The sequence below is a fragment of the Cebus imitator genome, unplaced genomic scaffold (genome assembly GCF_001604975.1).
Source record: "Cebus imitator isolate Cc_AM_T3 unplaced genomic scaffold, Cebus_imitator-1.0 Scaffold45, whole genome shotgun sequence".
Lineage (NCBI taxonomy): Eukaryota > Metazoa > Chordata > Mammalia > Primates > Cebidae > Cebus > Cebus imitator.
Window position 1 is genome coordinate 11966843 of NW_016107360.1, and position 22163 is coordinate 11989005.

Genomic DNA, 22163 nt, shown 5'->3' on the forward strand with positions numbered 1-22163 from the left:
TTTTTACAAACCACCCCCTCCTGTTTATAGTTTTTAGTCTTTCTTTGAGCCACAGTATGAATAATTGGAAACTATTTGAATGCTGGATTTTTTTCCTTTCATATGTTTGTCCTATAGGACTAAAGTTTGGAGATAATTCTAAAGATTTTTTAGCTGAGGTTGTGAAAAACTTTCAGCAACTTTGTCAACCGTTACCTGAATTATAAAACTTCTAAGAGTAAAAAGTGTTCATACTCTAAAATGCAGTTTTTCAGCTGCAGTGGGTCATAAGTAGAGTATTCCTAATCCGTTTCATTTCTTTATTTGCTTTGGTTTTACTATTAAGGAAATTTTCAAACATACACAAAAGGAGAATGAACAGTAAAATGAACCAGCATTTTACTAATCTTGTTTTGTTACCCCTTCTAATATTTTTTTTTTCTCTTGGAGTTTTCAAAGCAACTCTTAGACATCAAGACATTTCACTTACAGTTAGCTTAGCATCTTTAACTGGTAAGGACTTTTAAAAAACATACAATCACCATAATTATCACACATAACAAAATTACCTTATTTCTTTTTGAATTCTGTTAGGACTGGCAAACTATATATATATTTATCTAAATTAAAAAGTTTAATTTGGCTTCATAATGTTTAATTTACAGAAGTTCTTACTATGGTCTGTTTTTTAGTACACTAAGGCTTACGTTTTTGTGCTAAAGTAAAACGAGTATTAGGAACCACTGGAAAATACTACCACAAAAGTCAAATCTGTTTTGGGATTGAAAAAGTTCCAAGAGGAGTAAGTAAAGATAATATTGAGATGCTTCCCATCCGGACCCCATGTTTATCTTAGCTATATACATAACTGAGTGCTCACTATGTATTAACATTTTTAAAGACATTAATGCATTCCCAAAATAATACAATTGGAATTTAGACCGAAGACTTCATAATATACAGTTTACAGCATAACACACATAAAGGAATTCTAGAGGCATTAGAACTTTAGGGAATGTAGGAAACCTGGAAGAGGGCACTGTAGTCAGCGTGTGTATGCATTTCTGACTTTGTTTGCCAAGCAAATGTGTCTGGCCCCTTAATTGTTAATTGGACGTTTTTTACTTACCCTTGGCTTGCCAACTTATTATAATCTTGTTTGTGGAGATGCAGTTTAGAGAAGGAGAATCAGAATTTGGCATGGTAAAGCTGCTTGCTTCTAGCTCCCTTTTTGTGTAGGGACTGTACCTCTCTCCAACTGAGAGGTTTGTACGTTTTCTCAGGATATTAGTGAAGCTACACTTACCAGGCATTACCACAAGGTGATGCAGTGACTGCATATTATTTCTCCACTCCTGTGCGACCTTGACATTCTGAGTGAATTCCAACATTTTTATAAGCTTGCCTATCTCTTCAGTCTATTATCCGTAGCAGGAGTAAATCAGAGAAACTGTGGGAATTAGAAATTTAAAATGGGTTAATGACATGATTATATTTAGATTGCATTCATCCATGTAAACTTTTTAAATGATTAGTAGCTATACTATAATTTAATAGTAAAAAGTGACAAGGTACTAGAATAAGTTTTGTAAAATATTTCTATAATTGTAGCAATGAAATTTTAAAAAGTTTGGAGTGTTGGAGAGACATTGAAGGCTATTAATAGGATAATCACAAATTAGTTTACTTTTCAGACTTATAAAAATTGTGAATACTGTATTTAAAATGAAATACTAGTGTTTTATATTAAAAATGTAAAATTTGGGATAGGGTTTAAAAATGGAATTTCTTGTTAATAGGGCTATTTAAAACAAAATTATATATACTTGTAAAAATTCAAACTATAAATTGACATAAAATTTAAAGTCCTTAAATCTTCTTTTTACACACATCCCTTATAAGACTATTAACTCTATAATGTATACTTCTTGAGTTCCTTTTGATGCATTTGTAAACATATACAAATACATGTATGTATATCTACCTGCTATTTTGTACCTCAAAAACTTCTGTGAACTAAAAGTGTAAGGTTGGATTGTAGTTTAAAAAAAAAAAAAAACTGTTATAATTGAGGTTAACAAAAGTTGAAACACTGTTGCCTTGTTTTATTAAAAAAAAATAGTTACAGCTTTGTTGGTTTAATTTACTTTTAGGAAATGACTTATTAAATTTTAAGAAAAAAGTTTTATCCTTAGTCAGCTTTTGATTAAAAACATGGGATATATATTCTAAGCTAGTTTATTTTCTTCTTACTGAATATCTTCCTCAAAGGAAGCATGACTATTCACTCTCTTAATAGAAAAATACTACTTATTCCCTTATTTCAGTTTTGGTAGCTGTATTTAATAGATGTCGGTTCAGTTGATTTAGCTATAGTTTATTTTGTTGGTTGGTATCTTATAACCAGTAGTGATTTTTTCTTTTTTTTTTTTTTTAAGAACTGTTATTGCTGTTTTTTTTTTGTTTCCTTTGTGAAGCCACTCACTTGAAAAGAGATGATCATTAATGACTTCATTAGTATCATGATACCTCCCTGGGAGCCCAAATTAGCTGAGACAACGCAAAGAAACAAAATAATAGAACTCTTAAGTTATTTTAGGCAGAGTTCTCTAGTGTTTGTAAATGCTGCCTTTTCATTTTTCTGATGGCTTTAGGTTACCAGGTGGAGCGTATTCACAGTTAAGTCTTTCCATGAAATACGGTTGCTGGTAGTAAAGTCCTTTCATTAGTGCAGCGGTAAAGAAGGATTGCTACTGAATATACTCTTTACCTGGAATCCTTGCAAACATCAGGTAGGGAGAGGCTGGCAACTTAGCCTGATTTTCTGCAGTGGTTTCCAGGCTCATGATTGACAATGTTTTTGGGATGTCCAGTATATTCAGTAAAGCAGGACTTTGGCCATAACAGAAGCAGAGGGGACACAAGAAGAAAGTTGATATATTTTAAAGTGCTTATTATTACAAAACTTAAAAAATTTGCCTTAGTATTTCTAACAGGTCAGCAAAAACAGTTAAAAGCATGCTTTTTAAGATCTTCTTAGCAATAAGCTTTCTTACTAATGGCTAAAATTTGAGTAGAGCCTTGCTGCTGTGCTTGCTCTGTAGAAACTTCATTGATTTGTGAAGTAAATTAAATTAATTTGATTAGCAAAAATCTTGCCCCAGTTTTCCCTATTATTATAGAGATGCCTGTTTTAATGACTCCAGCAAGTACGGTCAGGTCAGTCATAGTTTCTTATGTGTACTGTAGAATTAGTGATTGCACCGAGCCTGTGACAAACTCTGCAGATTGGTTTTTGTGTAAATCCTCATTTGTTTCTATTTTCTCAAAAGTAGAGCACAAAATAGGGAAAACATTTAGATCTTGCAATTTTTATAATCTACGCTCACCATTCATCTGCTATCCAATGCTTGGTGTTTACTAAGCCAAGTGAGCATTCATGAATCTCTAATAGATTTTCAACAGTATGTGTTTCATTAACACTACACTTTTATTTTTAAATGTAAGTTTATTTTAATAAGTAAACATGTGGAAAGGGCATGTTAATACTAGAAGTCAAGGTAGGATCATTGGACCTAGAATGAAATGGTAGGTTTGTAGTAGGTAGAGAAGAACAAATAGGTTGAGCCATTTCAAGTAGACCCGCTAACATTTTACATGGTTTGAGAGAATTGAACAAGCTCGTACCAGAAGCTCAAGAAGACAGGCTGAGTCTGGGATCTGTGGAAATAAATGAGAGGTAGTAGTAGAGACTAAGTTGTTGGTTAGTGGTTCTCTTTCCGGGTTGCATACAGGATTGAGATCACTTGGAGAGGTGGGGGGGAGGGCAAGGATATGTATATTCATATACACACCCACACACACAGGCACACGTGCACACACGTCCAGGTCCCACTCCCAGAAAGTCATTGTCATCTTTCTTTCTTTCTTTCTTTCTTTTTTTTTTTTTTAAGGCCCCTGATGATTCTAATGTGTAACCAGAGTTGAGAAATGCTGGTCAGGGGATTATGACATAGGGCAGAAATGCAGGCACAGAGATGCTAGCATCAGGTTTTATTATAGGACCCCAAAAACCTAGGGAGAGGGGAAGAGATGAATGGGATGGGCTAGGTTAGGAAGGAAAATGATGAAGCTCAAGGGTTCTACATAGAAAGGAAAAGTTAATTGACCCATAGCCAATAAAATACTGACTTTTAACTGTTCTTGTTTCTGTTTCTTAGTGTCTGTTACTAGGAGCCAGCAGGTTTATATTGGCAGCATGTACATGAAAACATCTCTGGTTCATTTGCTTTTGATTGGAATAGAAGCAGGAGGGCTAGGCTTTTCAGGAGAGTTGAATTTTTGGTTTTGGTTTTTAGACTTTTAAATGCCCATATAACTTGCTGAGCCATATGGACTTTAATTATTTTACAGTTCATCGGTATTTTTGAATTTAATCATAATTTTAAGAGGTTCCAGTATTTAAAAAGTATATATTTTAAAAATTATGACATGTAAATATTCATTAAATTTATATTAAATATTATGTATTTTCTGAAGGCATAGGTTTATTCTTAGTTGGTATAATTTAACTTTTATGAATTACTTGTTTCAGATTCACAATGACATCCTTTCAAGAAGTCCCATTGCAGACTTCCAACTTTGCCCATGTTATCTTTCAAAATGTGGCCAAGAGTTATCTTCCTAATGCACACCTGGAATGTCATTACACCTTAACTCCCTATATTCATCCACATCCAAAAGATTGGGTTGGTATATTCAAGGTAAGAAAACATTCTGAATATGTTCTCCATGTAAACACTTTTAATTTTATTTTAAAACAGATTGATAAGTAGCTTGTACTGCCCTTGTCTTGACTCTGCATCAAGATTCATTTTTGTAAATATCACCATGAAATATTTAACAGTGGGGAGTAGATAAAATGAATATTGGGAACTCCATTTCACCAGATTTTCCTCTCTGTGGTGAAAAAGTTTACCTTCAGTCAAGGATTTATGAAAAGTTTTTCAGAATCTTTTTTTTCCTATTTTCTCCATTCATTACCTAAAAAAAAAAATTTTTTTCTTTGGGTTCCTTTAATATTTACTGTTTTTTCTTTTTCCAATCATTTGAAATACATTTTATACAGCTTAACAGTCATGTTATTATCCCTTCTATTGTCCTGCATTGGCTTAAATATTGTTCAGATTGTATTACACAGTTTTAGAAGAGTATTCTGTTTAATGTGCCTGAATAATAAACTCCTTGATGGGAGGAGTCCCAGTTCTTATATTTTACCAATGATTTTGTATTAATACTTCCTTGAAAATCAAGATGATAATTACAGTGGTACACTTTGCTGCACAGGACATTTTCTGGCAATTTTAACTTTTCAGAATGTAGTGGAAAACCAAAACATAAGAGTGTTATCTGAGCAGTCAAAATAATGCCATGAATGTCCAAACAGTAAAACGCATTCACTTTTCTCCTGTGTTATTCTGTAGTCTTCCTCAGAATCAGTTTGTTTTATTTTCGTTGTGTTTTTTTGAAATTTTGATTGTCTAATCTGTATAAAGTCAAAACAATAAAGAAAGAAATGAATAGCTGCTAGAAATTAGGCATATTGGAAGTGCCTGGAAGTAAAAGTCCAGCCTGATAGGAAAGCAGAATAACATTTGGACCAAACAAAGTTTTGGCATTTGATGACTTTTAGTTCCTTTCTTTGAATTCCTCATTTCTTGATGTTTCTGAGTAGAATATAATAGCAATTTATTATATTATACTGTTTTTGTGTCAGCTTTTTAGGCTTGTAAAATCCTAAAATGGAAATATTCAATGTAACAATTTTATGAAATCAGTAGTAGTTTTTAAATTGTATTTCTTATTTTTTGAGATGAGGTCTTATTCTGTCACTCGGGCTGGAGTGCAGTGGTGGGATTGTGGCTTACTGCAACCTGACCTCCTGGGCTCAAGTGATCCTTCCCCCTCAGGTTTTCAAATAGCTGGGATTATAGATACACCACCACGCCTGGCTAATTTTTTAATTTTTTGTAGAGACAGGGTCTCACTCTGTTTCCTAGGATGGTTTTAACTTCCTAGGCTCAAGTGATCTTCCTGTCCCAGCCTCCCAAAGTGCTGGGATTACAGTCCTGTTCCGCTCCCAAAGTGTGAGCCACCACACCTGGTCTCAGTAGTATTGATTTTTATGGGAGATACGGGTATCAAGTTAAAGATACTGATTGAGAACTGGTGTTTTCTGTAGTAACAGTGCAGAGAGGAAGAAAACAGAAATGTGATTGAGGAAAAAGAAGGGCATTTCCAGTAGGAAAATGGTACACGGTGAACAACCTAAATCTGAAAATTTGAAATCTGAAATGCTTTAAAATCCAAAACTTTTTGAATGCTGACATGATGTGCAAAGGAAATGCTCATTGGAACATTTTATATTTTGGATTTGGGATTCTTAACCAGTAGGTATAATGCAAATATTCCAAAATCTGACAAATTTATAAATCAAAAGCACTTCTGGTTTCAATCATTTTGGATAGGGATACTGAATCTGAATAAGAAGGGTCTCAGAGGTAGGAATATTCATGAGAATGAGTAAGTCAGTTTAGAATATAAGCTTCAGTTAGGGAAGTTGGGGGAGATGAGATTGGAGGTAAGTTTCATTCTGTCTGTGGAAGACCTTCAGTGTTAGTTTATAGACTTTCTTCTAAAGAGCAGTGAGAAGTCTTTGTATATATGTAGGTTGTTTGAAAAATTATATTTCAAGAATATGAATTACCAACTTTTTCCTGTAGACTACTTGTTTATTTCTTGTATTTTTTTCATTTTTTTAAAGCCAAAAGCCTGCGACTTTCCCTTCAAATCCAAACATCCATTCTAACCATTTTATTGCTTACATATTTCTAAATCCTTAATATCACTGCTCTAGTTCATGCCTTCCATATTTTTTTACCAAGACTATTGCAATAGATCACCTGTTTTGCCCACTTTCATGCTTGTCTTCTTATCTTTGTTTTTTAACAGCTCTTTATAAGCTGTGAAATAGAAATCTGAACATGTCTTTCTCTTGTTTGAAACTCTTCATTGGTTCTTCATCATCTATAGAATAATGCCAAGACCAACTAACATAGAGCCATATAGGGCTTCTGTATAAGATTTAATTTCTAGCTTCATTTTTAGTCATTCCTGCTGCTGCTTTTATGCTTTGGTAGTGCTAACCTATACTTCTTTCGTTGTGCACTTCCAGGGCTGTAAGTTTTCTCTCAACAAAAAAGAAAAAAAAATCTTGTGTTTACTACTCTTTCCATATTTTTTTGCCAGGATAAAACTTTAAAACTCAATAGGAAGTTCAAGCATGTAATTAAAATTTCAGGTAATATAGGAAAGCTCAAGGAAGAAAATAGTCATGCTTAACACTCTTACCTAGTGTTGCTTAACACTCTTACCTAGTGTTAACCATTGTTAAGAATTGGTATGAAGCTACATGTAATAAAATAACAAATAATTATACACATGCATAATGTGTGTATAATATATGCATACATATTACTGATGCATCATAGTATGTATATCTGTTCATTGAACCAGTTCCTTACTATTGGAATTCACATTGTTGCTAAATGCTTATCATTAAATAATACTTGGTAAAGATCTCTACCTATCTTTATTTTGTCTACTTGTTTAATAGGGTAAGTTATTGGAAGTAGAATCACCATGTTTATGGCATTGCTTGTTTTTAAGCACTTCATGTGTACTGCAAAGTGCCCTCTAGAATGATTTTGATAGACACCATATTGACAAGCAGGCAGGAAGAGAGTGCCTGGGTAGCAATTGTAAGGGAGAAGGAATGAAGATGGGAAAGTGCTATGCTTGAAAAGGTGTTAAGGAATTTGATTTGCCTGGGACGGCTATCAGTTAAAAATTTATTATGATTATTTTTTGTAGAGACGGGGTTTTGCAGTGTTGCTCGGGCTGGTATCAAACTCCTGGGCGCAAGTGATCTACCCGCCTCGGCCTACATAAGTGCTGGGATTACAATGGACCATTATGCCCAGCTGCAGACACCAGTTTTAGAAGATGAATGGGAAAAGTTAGTTTGGATCATGTTTTAGATTGTTTTAATATTTGAGGGATAGTTTTTAAGTAAGGAGTAATAAAGTTTAGAAGTGAAGCTTACTCTTACAGTGCTAAGATAAATTGGAATTCAGAGAGGAAGGAGGTGAAGAGAACATTCAGACATCCTAATTTTCTATGTGAGATAATGAAAGCCCAAAGTGGAGAAGGAAATAAGTAGTGTGTAATAATCCATAAGCAGAATTCATGGTAGATGTCAATAGTTAGTTGAATTAGCACTGGCACTTGTTCTATGGCATCTTAGTAAGGAGGAGCAATGTCCTGTGTTACAAGCTGGGGAGGGCTTGAATATGGAGAATTGGACTTGCTGCTGTGGAAATGTCATAGGGAATTGGAGTAGGTTAACCAGAAGATTACTAAGCAGCAATTTTATGACTTTCTCCAGAGAGATTCAGCATCTGGAATTGTGTGAAGAGTGCCAACAGTGGATGTCATTCAAATTGTGTGTTGGAAAAGGGTGGCAATGGGAAGTTAGTTACGAGAACAAAGGATACTGTTGTGGTTTTGAGTACATTATTAAAATGATTGACTGATAGTGAAGTCCAGGTTGGGTAGGGAAGCGAGTGAAGCCAAACAAGGGATATAGACCAGGTTGGAGGTTTTTGTTCCTTTTAGTTTTTTTTACTCCCCCTGCAGTATTGATTAGTTTTAATTATAACAAAAATAAACATAAAACCTATATTCATTATTTTATACATTCATCTCTCATCTGAGTATTATACTCCCTGTTTTACAGATGAGGGAACTGAGATCCAGACAATAAAGTGACTTGTTCAAAGTTATCCAGTACACGTTGGAGCTGAGATTTGAACCTTAGGTAAACTGGCATTCAGTAATTATCCTCTGGCTCTTTGGTTAAGTGAGAGATCTGATTATTCAAAATTAACAAGAGAGTTGCTGCTAAATTCAGCATGAATTTTCTTTACTGACAGAATTGAAGTAAAATTCCAGGAAAATATTTAGAACTGCACCTGATGCAGGCCAGGTGCAGTGGCTCATGCCTGTAATCTCAGCACTTAGGGAGGCTTAAGCTGGCGGATCACTTGAGGTCAGGAGTTTGAGACCAGCCTGGCCAACACGGCAAAACCCCATCTCTACTAAAAATACAAAACTTGGCTGGGCATGGTGGTGAATGCTTCTGTAGTCCCAGCTACTCAGGAGGCTGAGACATAACAATTGCTTGAACCACCCAATCGCTTGCAATGAGCTGAGATCATACCGCTGCACTCCAGCCGGGGGACAGAGCGAGACTCCATCTCAAAAAAATAAACCTGATGCCATATATTTATTATCAAACCAACATTAATTGCAGTAAAATTTATATGCTATGTTATATTTGGGTTTTATCGTTGTTTGTGTTTATGAATTTGATTTGGTCTTAGTTGTATAAGCACATAAGCATGAGGAATTGGTTTATGTTTAGATTTATGCTTAGTATAAATTAAATTACCGTACAATTAAAGACCCCCAGTGGATACCTGAAATTGCAGGTAGTACCGAACTCTATTTACACTATACTTTTCTGATACAGTCATACCTATGGTAAAGTTTAATTTATAAATCAGGCACAATAAGAGTTAACAACAATAACTAAAAATAGAACCATTATAATAATAGAATTGTTATAGTACTCCATACTTGGCCTGCACATTAGCAACTTTGTTGTCAATTTTGAATAATCACATGTCTCACTTAGCCAAACAGCCAGAGTAAAAGTTACCTGAATGTGGTTTCTCTCACTCCACTTATTCCCATACTTAGTATACTATACTCACTTATTTTGGGGGTCTTGGTTGACTTCAGGCAGCTAAAAACCACAAAAAGTGGAACCGTGGATAAAGGGTAACTACTGTGGTTGCACTATAAGGTCCATGAGTTGTTTTTTTTTTTTTTTTTAAACTTTACAGTTTTAGAGTTCTCACGTCTCCGAGACAGTGTTCTAGTTGAGGAAATTGGAAGTGCAAAGTGGTTATATAATGTGTTCAAAGTTACATTGCTAATTAATGACATATCCTGGACTAAGCAAACACAGCCTCCCTGTAAGGTACTGTTTCCACTACATTCTGCTGCCAAACACATCAAAAACTAAGTTGCCTGATTGGAAAGTGGATCTAAACAATGATTTTATGCTTGAATATTTTGTTGTGAAGCTTTTGTTTCTTTGTTGCTTGTTTTTGCTTTCCTTTTCAAAATTTTTTTTTTCCTCCTGTTTTCCTGCCTTGGTCCCCCCTTCAGTCCAGTCTCATTCCACTCATTTTCTGTTTAAAAAAAATGTCCTCTGATTGTAAAAATAATCATAGAATGCTTGAAAAAAATAAAATGTCCTCTGGTTGTAAAAATAATTATAGAAAGCTTGAAAAAAATAAAATGACCTACAGTCCTGCTACCAAAATATATCCCTATCTAATATCAATGGTTAGCACTGTTCATGTTTTAAGTATTTCCTTCCAGTCTTGTTTTATTAATGGAAGGAGACTTTCAGTCTTTTTTCTAATGTATTCTAATATATGTATTTTGAATGTTGCTGGCATATCTCATGGCTTTTTTAATGCCTTAATTTTTTTCACTTAATCACTTACAATTCTAGACCATTTTATCTCATCGAGGAATTCATGCTGTTTATGATATTTCTATCTTGAATAGTGTTGCATCCTCCCTGTGTATATCTAGGCATTTTCATAGTCTTTTTTTCCCTAAAGTAAGGAACTCCTCTGGTAACATTTTTAGAAACTACATTGTGTCCAAAAGAAGGAAAATGAATGCTCCTATTTTATTGTACTCCTACCTTCTCCAGTGATGTCTGTTGTTATATGTTTCCAGATTAGAAAAATTTGTAGGCTCATTTTATACTTTTTTGAGGGCTTCTTTTCCTCACTTAATTATATTTCTTGGAAATACTGGTGTATCCATATGTAATCAGCTAATTTATTTTCAGTGCCTTTCCTACTCCAAGGCCTGTGTTTGTCTCCCTTTATTCATCTCCAAAATTAGTCCCCTCTCTTTCTTTCCAAGTGGTTTCTCTTGTATGCTTTCCACCCTAATGTTTCTTTTTCTCAATGTTTCTGTAGGATTTATTATTGTCTTTATTTTTTCTAGATAACTTTGATGTCATTCTGGTCTTCTGTATGTTCTTTCTCAGAATTTATGATAAAAACTTATCCAACATGTTTTTCTGAAATGTTAATCCTATTTAAAAGGAACACATTGTGGCTTTCTCCCTTCTGTCAACCTTGTTATATTCCATTTTGTGATTTATTTTGCTGTTGCAGTAGTAACAGAAGAATGATGCCCATTGCTGTTGTAATTCTTCAAACTAAAGTATGTGACATATTCATTGCTGCAGTTTCTTTCTTAACGTACATATAGCCTTTAATGCTTTCTGTGGCTACAATTAACTGGTTAACTAGTTTCAGGTATAGCTCCTAGAAGCAATATGTTTTGGCAGTTTTAGATAACTGGTTATTTTATCCCATTGTTCGAAGTGTTGCCATGTTCTCCCTGCCATTTTTCAGTGTTTGAAAATTGCTGTTACCAACTCTAAGTGTAATAATTTTCCTTACACTTTGTAATGGTGGACTAAAAGACAAGATTCCTTGCATTTCAATGTGACCTGTAGCATTAAGAAGACAGTTGTAGCCAGGTGACCAGGAAAATAAAACAGAGAATCAACCATTGGTTTGGACACATTATGGCGTATTGACTCTTCTAATTAGATTTATTATTCTTGCAGTAGACTCCTACATAATTTCCTGATATTCATCTTTTGTGTTTCTTCCAGTATTGTTCACTGTAACATAGTTTCATGTGGGAGCTTGGGTACATGACAGTTACATCCCAAAGGAGCCTATCTCTGTTTCTTTCCAGGTTGTCTATCCTTCAACATTTATTTTTTATGTATGCCCAACATGCCCCCTCTCTGAGTGACTTAAGAACTGTTGTTTGGTTTTCCTTACTTAAAAGCAGTTTGAAACGTAGTTCTGTATTTCTGACTTTTTACTCAGGATTATATCTTGCCCCCAACTTGTTGGTAAGCTCAGTTCTCAGGCTGCTAACAAGCGCTTATGTGATAGGCACTGTGCTATATAGTCTTCAGGGATGATCTCATTTACATACAGACACAACCTTTTGAGACTCTTTTTGTTATCAGAGGGGAAGATAGAAATGAATAACTTGTCTAAAACTATACAGCTAGCAAATGATCTTTTCTGGCATTCTGACTTAACACCCTATGCTCTTAAGTATTACAAAATACTACACCTATAATTACTATTCATGGAGTGTTTGCCATGGATTAGGCACTTCAAGTGCTCCTTTTAGGTTCATCATCTAATTCTTCCAACAACTGGGAAAGAAAAAACAGGCTCAAACAGGTGAGGTAAATGACTTGTTCACTGATTCCTCAAGCTTCATACCTGTAAAAAGATAAATAGTGTCAAATGTTTTTTTTAACCTTGACACAGAAACAAAATAAATTGTAAGATTTGTCCCAGCAGGCAAACACACCAGAAACAAAATGTTGCGAAACACTTACCCTTAATGTACTCCAATACTTCCTTTTCTATATAATTACAAAATAAATTCCTGTCATGAACCACTAAATTCTCTTTACCAGTTCCTACTGGGTTGTAACCTGTAGTTTCAATCATTCCTTTAGAGGTTAAAGGTGACTAAGGTTCTTCCAGCTTCAATATTCTGTTGCCTATAATCTCAGGCCAATCAGAATCATAGAACATGTATGATCTAACTTTGTGACTGATGTGTACGTTTTTGTAATTTTACTAGCAAATGGTATCTAGCACCTGTTTTAAACATCTCCAGTTTTCAGTATTTAGCATGGTACAGTCCATCTGGAAAATACAGATTGAGATATGTGTATATTCATGTTGTAAGTAGAAAATATGTTAGCATTAGCATTAGGTGGTCTATTTGTGCATATATAAACATCTTGGTGCCAAAGGTCTTTTTACAAAATTTGCCATTGGCTGCAGGCAAGACTTGTCAAGGATGAAGATTAGTGAATTTACTGGATTTAGGGGAGGCAGATATCTAGGTAAAACAAATAAAACAATCAAATTGGAGGTATAAATTAAGTTTTTTTAAATTTTGAGATATCTGAATGAAAACTCTTCAGAGATGAATTTGTAATGTATAATGTTTTAACTATTAATTTTCTTTAGTCTGTAATGCCTTCAGTTGTTGGATCTATTAGACATTCAGTATATGGATGGCTGCCACCTTTGAAAATAATACTCCGTGGTCAATAAAAAAAAATGTTTAAAAACTCACTATGTTTAGTGAAATTTTAATCAAAACAGAAGTTTTCATATTTGATCATATGGATAGTTAGATTATCCTTGAGAAATTGGATAGCAAATTGCATTTTAATACAGTAGAAACTCTAGTATTTAATTTATGTAGATTATTGTAGTATTAGGCTGTAGTTTAAAAAATCATAATTTGACATGCTTGTTAAAATACTCATGATTTGTAAGCATATTAAATGTATTTTTAACTATAAAATACAATAAAAAACAATATGCTATATGAGCCTAATATTAAACTGTTTGCTTATAAACCCACCATTTTTGTTATTTTCTTTTAGGTTGGATGGAGTACTGCTCGCGATTATTACACGTTTTTGTGGTCCCCTATGCCTGAACATTATGTAGAAGGATCAACAGTCAATTGTGTACTAGCGTTCCAGGGTAAGGACTGGAAGCCGCAGAACTCAGTGAAACTAGGTGCCTTTTGCCATTAAAGATGTTGTACTCTGTTGTGATGATTTGTTTAGGTATGTCCAGGGTACCAAAGTTGAATTAATTCATATCTTTATTTAGCAAAAGCCCTAAGAATGTATCTATCTGTGGTAGGCCACATGATATTTTATGTAGACATTTAAAAGTTACTGGCTGTTTTCTTAACTTTTACTGAAGAGTGAGTTTCTTTTTAGATCTTTATTTTTGGTGATTTTTTTTTTCAAGTGAGAAAACAATAAAAGAGTAATAACAGGTATTAGAATAATGTAACAAAAAAGATGTGAGGAAAATAGTCCACATGAAACCCACAAACATGATAAACAGAACTTAGAGTTATAGGAATTCTGTCACGTGTAAGTTCTTTTATTATAAAATGGATATAAAGTAATGTAAAATTCACTTTTGGCCAGGCGTGGTGGCTCACACCTGTAATCTCAGCACTTTGGGAGGCTGAGGCAGGTGGATCACAAGGTCAGGAGTTCAAGACCAGCCTGGCCAATATGGTGAAACCTTGTCTCTACTAAAAATACAAAAATTAGCCGGGTGTGGTGGCAGGTGCCTGTAATCCCAGCTACTGGGGTGGCTGAGGCAGGAGAATCGCTTGAACACGGTAGGTGGAGATTGCAGTAACCTGAGATCATGCCACTGCACTCCAGCCTGGGAGACAGAGCAAGACTCCATCACAAAAAGAAAAATTTTTTGTCTTAGCTTGATATTATATACAAAATTTTAAAAAGCCTCTTATTCAGGCAGTTCTGACATATGCTGTGACATGGTTGAACCTCGAGGTTGTTAGGATAAATAAGCCAATCACAAAAAGAAAAATTCTGTATAATTCTACTATATGAGGTACTTAGAGTAGGGAAACTGATAGACACAAAGTAGAATGGTGGTCCCCAGGGCATTCAGGTTCCCTCAAGGGAGTAATGGGGAGTTATTGTTTAATTTTGGAGATAATGGTGGTGATGGTTGCACAACAACATGAATGTGCTTAATAACATTGAAATATATACTTTAAAATGCCTGAGAGAGTAAATTTTATGTTGTTTTTTTTTTTTTTACCACAACTTAAAAACTTGAAAAAAAAACCCACATATTCAGAGATCTGTCAAATAATTTGCTGCAGAGTAATTTTATATCATAATTTTACTGACTTTAGGGTTGTATTAAAGCAAATTCTTACTCCTGTATATGTCATAGATTCCTTTTGGTCTGGTGAAATTTATGGACTCTGCCTCAATAATATTTTAACGTCTATAAAATGAGACATAAAATTGCAAAGAAAAATTATATTGAAATAATTAAAATATTACAGTAACACATTTTTGATATATTAATACATATGCTTCAAAATCTGTATGTTAACAAGATGTATTTTATTGGCAGATTTAATCACTGCCATAATTTCCAGGTAAGATAACATTGAGACACCTGTAACAGTTGTAATGTGGTATTAACATATAAGTAATACCTCTTAGTGACAAAAATCACAAATATGGATAATAAAGTACCTGCTATAATTTTAGTTGTTAGTAAAAATAAAAATATGATGCTTTTCTCCATTGAAGTTGATGGATGACCTGAATTTTCTTTATCCTTTGACCCCAGGTTGAACACCCCCTAAAACCTCTTCACTACTGAGAACTTTATTTGCCTTTATGTTAAAAAAAATTGTAGGACTTTATTGCTCTCCCCTGGGGCTAGCTATTAATAGTTAAGAATTTTTCCTCTGGATTCCTCATATCTTTAAGCAATGGACTCTATTAAGAATGTTCTTATGTTAGCAGAAAGAAGTTTACATTGTATGAATCATCACTTTAAAAAAATGTGCTCGGGATTATGAGACGAGTGATTTAAAGTAAAGTTTATTGTCTCATATATTTTCACACATTTTAATGCAATTTAAAAATCTTGTAAATCTTTTTTTTTTTTTTTTTTTTTTTTTTTTTTTTTTTTATTTTTTTTTTTTTTTTTTTTTTTTTGAGATGAAGCCATACTTTCTCAACCAGGCTGGAGTACAATAGTGTGATCTCAGCTAATTGCAACCTCTGCCTTCTGGGCTCAAGTGATTCTTGTGCCTCAGCCTCCTGAGTAGCTGGAACTACAGGCTTGGCTAGTTTTTGTATTTTTAATAGAGACGGGGTTTCACCATGTTGGCCAGGCTGGTCTTGAACTCCTGACCTCGTGATCTGCATGCCTTGGACTCCTAAAGTGCTGAGATGACAGGTGTCAGCCACCATGGCTGGCCCTAGATCTTTGAAATGAAACCCTAAATCATTTCTCCCTTATCTGATCTAGCTTACTAACTTTAGCCTGTTAAAAATTAGGCTGGACGTGGTGGCTCACGCCTGTAATCCCAGCAGTTTGGGAGGCTGAGGCGGGCGGATCACGAGGTCAGGGGTTTGAGGCCAGCCTGGCCCACATGGTGAAATCCTGTCTCTGCTAAAAAACAAAAATTAGCCAGGTGTGGTGGTATGTGACTGTAGTCCCAGCAACTCAGGAGGCTGAGGCAGGAGAATCACTTGAACCTGGGAGATGGAGGTTGCATTGAACCTAGACTGCTCCATTTCACTCCAGCCTGGGTGAGAGAGCAAGACTCTGTGTCAAAAATAAATAAATAAATAAATTTGTTTTTAAGAAACTAAAAGAAAACCTCTAAAAAACCAAACTATACTAAAATATTTATTTCGTGAAAATACTTTGTTAGCATGCAAATGCTTACTTCAGAAAGGAACTAAAAAACAGTTTGAATTTGGAATAGACATTTCTAGTATTACTGATTTTAGAAAAATTTTTACAGGGATCTCCCCTTTGAGTTTAAGTCAATTTTTGTTATAGTTGCTAAGAGAGAGCATCAGCCCGCTTTAAGGACAGTGTAACATGGAGCCTATGCATATAGCTTTGGTATAATGATTTCCAAACTTCACTGTACTTTGGAATCACCTGAGTGCTTTAAGATGTGCAGAAATTTATGTCCCACTTGCAGGTGTTGTGATTTAATTGGTCTGTGGTAAGGCCTGGGTTTTAGAATTTTTAAAAGATCAACAGGTGGTTCTGTTATGTAGAAGTTAAGGAACCACTGGCATGGCAGACAGTTTTCAGCAAATACTGTTAACACTAATTGATATAATTTTATCTAAGTGGCTTTCCTGTGCCGGGAAACCAATATGCAGAGGACAGAGGATAAAACTTGTAGTGTAATATGGGCAATGATTTAGGTCCTCATAGATGTTCTTTGGATTAGGAAATGTTACAAATTACATATGTAGTTTCTCTTTTAGTAGCCTTTTTTAGATAATTAAATTTAAGTGTATATTGGGATTGGTTTTGTTACATTTAAAACTTCTTTCTTAAAAGCTGGTTTATTTTTAATCATTTTTATTGTGATTGATTTCCTCTTAAAAAATAAGTTAACTGCTAGGTGTGATGAGCTCTTTGGGAGGTTGAGGCAGATGGATGGATTGTGACCAGGAGTTAGAGACCAGTGTGGGCTACGTAGTGAGCCTCCATCTGTTTAAAAAAAAAAAAAAGTTTATTTAATGTTATTTAATTTGTTATAGTAACTATTGCATTTGTTTATTAGGGACTTGGCAAAAAGATTAAAAGTGATTAAAAAAGAGAGAAAAGCATCCAGTTTATTTCTGTTAATACTTTAAAAACATTTTCGGGCCAGGCGTGATGGCTTACACTTTTAATATTAGCATTTTGTGAGGCCAGGGAGGATGGACTGTGGGAGCCCAGGAGTTTGAGACCAGCCTGGGCAAGTTGGCAAAACCTCATCTCTACAAAAAATACCCCCAAAATTAGCCAGGCATGGTTGTGTGCACCTATAGTCCCAGCTGCTCGGAAGGCTGAGGTGGGGAGGAAGATCACAAGAGCCTAGGAGGCTTAGGTTGCGGTGAACTGAGATTGTACCACTGCTTTCCAGCCGGGGTGAAAGAGCGAGACCCTGTCTCAAAAATTCATGGGCACTAGGCATTAATTCAATACTTTTTACAAGTTTCTGAAAATTCAGCAATTTTTATTTTGAATTTTGAAATCCAGAAATAAAAGCTTCTGCCTGCCTAGAACATTTTTGTTTGCTGTATAAGGAAGTCAGGGACCGTTTAGTCCTCAAATATTAGAGTTACAGAAGTGCTTTCAAGCATAATGCAAATCACTTTGCTTACTTTATGTGTCATAAGGATCCTGAAATGCAAAACCTGAAAGATCTAACAGTACCTAAATGTGATTGTCTTCCTAAATGAACCCTTGTTTATTTATTTTAATCTTGTTGAATACTGAAGGCATAGTCTGTAAAAGTTGACTCAAAAATTCAGTTTTTACTTTGTCCGTTTTTATTTTCATTATCAGTCTGACAACATTTTTTCGAGGCAGCTTTAAATTGTAGCTCTGAATAATTACATCTGTCTCAAATGATTTTGAACCATATTTTTTAGCAGTTTATTTTAGCGAAGTTTTTGTTCTTTAAAAAAATCAGACCTTGAATATCTAGTTTGTAGAGTTTCTAATGACTTGATGCCAGAGCTAATTAGTTATGGTATAGTTTTGTTTTCTATTTAAGCTTTTAAATAAGCCTAGTGGCCGTTTGGAAAGTTGGTATGAATTAGTTTTTAGTAGATATTAGGAGAGTGGATTTTTAAAAACTTTAAAAATATATATTGCCAGATACATGTCTATATTTGTTTATTTAAACTTTGTATTTTGAAGTAATTTTACATGTAAAGACGTCTCCTTGGTTTCTCCTTTTCTTTCATAACCTTTACTTTCTTGTAGAGTACTGTTAGCATTTTGTGTTGTTTTTGTTTGTTTTGGTAGCTTGTCTCTCATCTTGGTTTTGCTTGATGTTTTCTCTTGGTTAGATTGAAGTTATGCATTTTTGGGAAGAATGCCGTAGAAATAATACTGTACCTTTCTCAGTACATTTTATCAGATAGTGCATGATGTCCATATATCTTGTTACTGGTGATAATAATCTTCATTGCTCATTTAAGATTGTGCCATCTGGGTTTCTCCACTGTAAATAAAGCTTATTTTTTCCTTTGTAATTAATTAATATTATGAGGGAGCTACTTTGAGACTGTGGAAATATCTTGTTTCCTCTCATATTTTCAGCCACTAGTTTTAGTATCCCTCCATGTATCTTGCCTACGACGATTATTTCGATGTTTATCTAATTAATGATGTTCATTACTTGTATATTTATTAGTTGGTCATTATGTTAGAAGGAATTGTCCTTGTCTCCATGGAATCATTAATTTCTTCTGTGAGATAAAGTCTTAATACTTTTTTTTCTGTTGTTGTTTGAGATGGAGTTTTGCTCTTGTTCAGGCTGGAGTACAGTGGCAAGATCTTGGCTCACCACAACCTCTGCCACCCGGGTTCAAGCGATTCTCCTGCCTCAGCCTCCTGAGTAGCTGAGATTACAGGCATGCGTCACCATGCTTGGCTAATTTTATATTTTTTAGTAGAGATGGGTTTTCTCCATGTTGGTCAGACTGGTCTTAAACTCCTAACCTCAGGTGGTCCGGCCACCTCGGCCTCCCTAAGTGCTGGGATTACAGGCATGAGCCACTTTGCCCAGCCAATACCGTAATTGTTTTGTTACTTAAATTGTTTCAGCTTTGGCCATTGGAGCTTTTCTAGTGGGCTTATATATTTACATGCTCCACCCCTCTCCTAATTCCTTTTGTGGACTGAAAGCAAAGCTACTTTGCTCTGAAGTACCACAAGAATTTCTCATATATTGTCTGCCCTCTCCTCTGTTTCTTAAGGAGAAAAGCCAGCTGTTTTTTAAGAGTGATATCAGGTGAAGTAGGTATAGTAATTGAGGCATAAAATTTCAAGACATGAAAGAACAGCAGGTATAGTGATTATAGCTTTTAGGATAGATTTAATAAGATAAATATATTCATCTTTGTGTATTCATTTCACAATTATTGAATGCCTCCTTTTTACAAGTCATTGTGGGGAATTCAGAAGTTTTTAATATGTATACACAGAAATACATTAATATGTGTGCCCTCGATGTGTGTATATATGCGTGTGCAGTATCTATATCTGCCTTTGGTGTTTTTGAGGTCTGATGTAAGGCATGTAAATAGCAACTAGTAATGTTAGGCTTACTGTGGAGGTATGTAGCCTTTACACTTGATCTTAGCCAAAAAGGCTGAGAAGCGATAGGAAATATTTATTTTTTAATGTAAAAAGTACTGTGTGAGCTTTGGAGGGGAGTCAAAGATTAATTTTAAGTTATGATAATTCAGCAAAATTTAAAACAGGATAACAAATTGAAAAAAGAAGGAGATAAGTATTGATCACATTATTCTGGATACTAAAAGTACATTATCTATTTGTTAATATTTTGGGTCTCTGAGACAGAGGGCCTCTTTTTTTTTTTTTTTTTTTTTTAAAGAGATTAAGAGCCTATGGCTTAGGTCTTATTTTTGTTACCCAGGCTTGAGTGCAGCGGCACCATCATGGCTCATTGCAGTCTCAACCTCCTGGGCTCTAGCTGTCCTCGCACTTCAGCCTCCCTAGTAGCTGAACTATAGGCACATGCCACCATATCTGGCAAATTTTTGTATTTTTTTTGTAGTGACAGAGTTTCACCATGTTGGCCAGGCTGCTCTCTTATTCTTGGGCTCAAGCGATCTACCCACTTTGGCCTCTCAAAGTGCTGGGATTACAGGCGTGAGCTGCCACACTGGGTCCTAAAGCTTACTTTTACCGTACTGCACTAGTGGACCTCATCATCTTTTCTGGCTTTGTATAGTTTCATGTGCAGCATATTCCTTTAGTTAATATCTCTCATTTACATGTAAATGAATGTCAAATTGGTGGGAAGATTTCTTTAAATGACATATTCCCACCTCCACTCCCATATTGCTTCTTCCCTTGCTCCTCCTCCAGCCTCTTTCCCATTGTAAAGTATATACTGCCTCCCAATGAGTGGGTTTTGCCCTAGTGAAGATAAAAAGGGAAAGGACATTCTGGGAATATAAGCTTAGATCTAAGAGAAGAAAGATTTTAATATTGAAGACAGAAGAGCCTAGTTTTGATAATTTGCAAAAGGAGGAAGGACATATCCCAGATACGTGCTTAGAACAGTGTGTGGAATGAGACATGCCAAGTATTGTTAAATTGAAATAATATGTTATAATACGAAGTTTAATAATTTTGTTTGCTAATTCCCTCTTAGGATATTACCTTCCAAATGATGATGGAGAATTTTATCAATTCTGTTATGTTACCCATAAGGGTGAGATTCGTGGAGCAAGTACCCCTTTCCAGTTTCGAGCTGCTTCTCCAGTTGAAGAGCTGCTTACTATGGAAGATGAAGGAAATTCTGACATGTTAGTGGTGACCACGAAAGCAGGCCTTCTTGAGGTTGGTGTTCACAGTGAGATAGTGATTCATTGATAATTTTAAGAACAGAGATAATGTTGGTTGGCATTTTAAGAATTTTAAGGTTATATGAGACTTGCCACAAAAATCAAATACTTTTTAACTAAAATAACACTTTTAGAATGTCTTTTTTGAAATACTTAAACCATCTTTTGGTCACAATTATGCTGTTGATTCCACTGTGGCAGGGACTGTCCCCAGGTCCTGTCCTTATTTTGTGCATAGCAGATAGTGCAGTAAGTACTGATTGAGAGAGTTTAGGTTTAGGTCTAAAGCTTTCATTATGTTCCCTTGCCTAACCTTGTGTGGTGGCATAATCGGTTCATTGTAGAGTGTTATACATTTGGGGATGAAGCTGCTTGGGATAATGGTATAAATCAGTAAATCTAACTGTAATTGGATTGAACTTTGTTTCACTACCATGAACATTCTCTTTCTCAAGTATGGTAGTGAGTCTGGGAAGCTTCCCAGTCTCTAATTTAGATTGAACATTTTTTTTTTTTTTGAGACGGAGTTTCACTCTTGTTACCCAGGCTGGAGTGCAATGGCGTGATCTTGGCTCACCGCAACCTCCGCCTCCTGGGTTCAGGCAATTCTCCTGCCTCAGTCTCCTGAGTAGCTGGGACTACAGACACGCACCACCATGCCCAGCTAATTTTTTGTAGTTTTAGTAGAGACGGGGTTTCACCATGTTGACCAGGATGGTCTCGATCTCTTGACCTCGTGATCCACCTGCCTCGGCCTCCCAAAGTGCTGGGATTACAGGCTTGAGCCACCGCGCTCAGCCCAGATAGAACATTTTTTAGAGTGAATCCTGTTGTACTTCTGATCAAATGAATAAGCCTAGATTAACCATAATTTAAAAAGAAAATTTAAAAAACTATTTACTATTTTTGCAAA

General features: G+C 35.1%; 1 protein-coding gene across 7 annotated transcripts in view; it reads left to right on the top strand.

The window, feature by feature from the left end:
- Window positions 1-22163, top strand: part of TAX1BP1 (Tax1 binding protein 1) — an 85977-nt gene that overhangs the window by 2273 nt on the left and 61541 nt on the right. For all 7 annotated transcript variants that reach the window (XM_017526868.2, XM_017526870.2, XM_017526872.2 and 4 more), the window contains exons 2-4: window positions 4574-4742; window positions 13703-13805; window positions 21058-21245. In XM_017526868.2, coding sequence (XP_017382357.1) covers window positions 4581-4742; window positions 13703-13805; window positions 21058-21245 — 453 coding nt within the window. In that variant the 5' untranslated portion in view covers window positions 4574-4580. The remainder of the gene's footprint in view (window positions 1-4573; window positions 4743-13702; window positions 13806-21057; window positions 21246-22163) is intronic.